Genomic DNA, 2,265 nt, shown 5'->3' with positions numbered 1-2,265 from the left:
CTCCATGGGAAGCAGGGAAAGGAAGTGGGAGGAAATTTACTCCCAGTTGGTAAGATAGAAGCCATTAGGCTAGTATCTCCACTTCAGAAAGGATAGGCTCTATATAGGACAGTGAATCGGTCATTTATATAAAAGCATAGTATAAAAATACCTCGTTCAGTATGCAATGATATTATGGGTTTTCATGAGTTTTTCGATACTGAAACGATTTTTATTAACACTCACTATTGCACTTATACCTGAGAGCAGAGTATGGAAATAATAAAAGGCAAAAAATGGACAGTTGAATGCAAAATATATTTGTCTCTTGATTGGGAATTGATAAAAATGTAAAAACCTTAAATATATTAGCCGAGATACTGAACTAAAAATGATAATAAAATGGAGCTGTACTACAAAAGATGGTGGACGTAATGGGGGAGCTCTAACTTTCCATGAGATGTATAAGTAAAAAAAAAGGTAGTGATCTCCTACTGTGGGTTTTGTTTAGACCCTGCATATTATCGTTCATTACCATCACCTCTTAATTAAGCACACCAACATTTTAAACACGGTCTTTCTCTTCACTGCGATATCTTACATTACAACTATAAATCTTATACAATAACAATAGAAAACAACACATAAACATCAGCACATCACACCGTTAGTCTCATGACATCTCAGTTATTTTTCGGTAAAAGTAAACCTGGGCCCTCCACACAGACCGTATTTATTGTCCATACAAACATTCAGGATCTCCACATTCAGCGGAGTCACATTTGGGTTGGTGTGACGTCACGCGTAAAAGACTCTTTTTTCATGTATTTCCAGAATGGGGCGTCAAATTTACTTTTACCCTTTACTCTACTCGTACAAACTAGGAATTAGACATCTTTCATTGCCATGGCAGACACTCCACCCTGCTCACGGGGTAGACTACTAGGACACAGAGCATGTCGTCCCCCGTCCACGGGTATACTGGCACCAGTGATGAACGTTGCTTGGTCAGACGCCAGGAATGCAATGACGTCTGCTACTTCTTCTGGTTCTGCATGACGCCCCAAGGCATGTGTCAGTCGTGCCCGTTTTAGGTACTGCCGGATAAATGAATATGAAAGCAGCGGTGACAGACGATGTAGACAAAGATGGATAGATAGTTATCGTGAATCTGTGAGAGTATGTGTGTATGTGTGGGCGCGGATGAGGGGATAGAAACAAGAGAGACAGAAAAAAACCCCAACAGAAATGTGTGCAACTAAGCCGATATTGCTATCCCTGTGATAAACTCATCAATAACAGTCATAAATAGCTTTCAAGTGGGTGTTTATCATGGAATGCATTTCACTTCAATAACAGTCATAAACAGCTTTCGAGTGGGTGTTTATCATGGAGTGCATTTCACTGGCAATTTTGATGAACAGGCAGAAAGCATGCGTAGTTTTCAGCTTCAAACAGCAAATGTCAGTCACAAACCAGAGGTCAGTGGTCAACAAACAGAATAACATGAAGATACCGGTAAAATAATAATTTATCTTGTATTTATACAGAATCTCCAACCACAGATAATCAAACCGTTCACAAGAATCTGAACGCTGGGCTGCTACGATTGCAGATGAATTTCATAAAGAGCAGAACAAAACTTTAATTGAGATCGAAAAGGAAATGGCAAACACGGGCCACAAGCTTTTATGATATAATACAGCTGACAGTAGGCCCTACAGAACCCTTATCTCTGTTCATTTAAAAACTGTACATCATTCCCACTCCAGTCAAAATGAATCATGGCTTATTAAAGCTCCTGCGCTCACAGTTTACACTGATTATTTCCAACAAGACTGTCACTCCTATGGGAGTGTAGGGTTCCTGTCTTTCAGGAAGCTATGTCATATAACCAATTTTTTTTCTTCTCTTTTCCGAGGCTCAAACTCATTTTGCCCTCTGCACACGATGCTCAAACGTCACGCCGTATCTTATAGCCTATTTGCCCTCTGCACACGATGCTCAAACGTCACGTCGTATCTTATAGCCTATTTGGTATGCCCTCACTACTCAATGTACACTTTCAAGGGTACTTCAAATGGATGTGTTAAAGAAACGGCAAACGAAAGAAATTATAACACAGCTCCAAAACTGTACAAAACCAAATCAGTTATCCTGCTCGGGTGTCCTTCTTTAACCTCCCCGTTGTGAATTCCAGAACCGCAAATTTCATCTCTATGTCAAAAGACTGCATGTGGCTAAATGAAGAGAAAATATGAAACATTGAGCTAAAATTAAAGCAAA

The 2,265-nt window shown here is 39.7% G+C and overlaps 1 protein-coding gene across 1 annotated transcript in view; it reads right to left on the bottom strand.

Moving 5' to 3' along the window:
* Positions 1-476: 476 nt before the first annotated feature.
* The window catches only part of LOC101852654 (3-oxoacyl-[acyl-carrier-protein] reductase FabG), a gene marked incomplete at its 5' end in the record, with an annotated part of 15,024 nt that continues 13,235 nt past the window's right edge, over positions 477-2,265 (bottom strand). Inside the window, 1 exon segment of the mRNA XM_013088721.2 lies at positions 477-1,076. Within this exon segment, the coding sequence (XP_012944175.1) occupies positions 867-1,076 (210 nt within the window).

The sequence above is a fragment of the Aplysia californica genome, unplaced genomic scaffold (assembly GCF_000002075.1).
Source record: "Aplysia californica isolate F4 #8 unplaced genomic scaffold, AplCal3.0 scaffold00796, whole genome shotgun sequence".
NCBI lineage: Eukaryota > Metazoa > Mollusca > Gastropoda > Aplysiida > Aplysiidae > Aplysia > Aplysia californica.
Note: the sequence above shows the minus strand (reverse complement) of the source record. Positions and strands in the feature narration are given on the sequence as shown.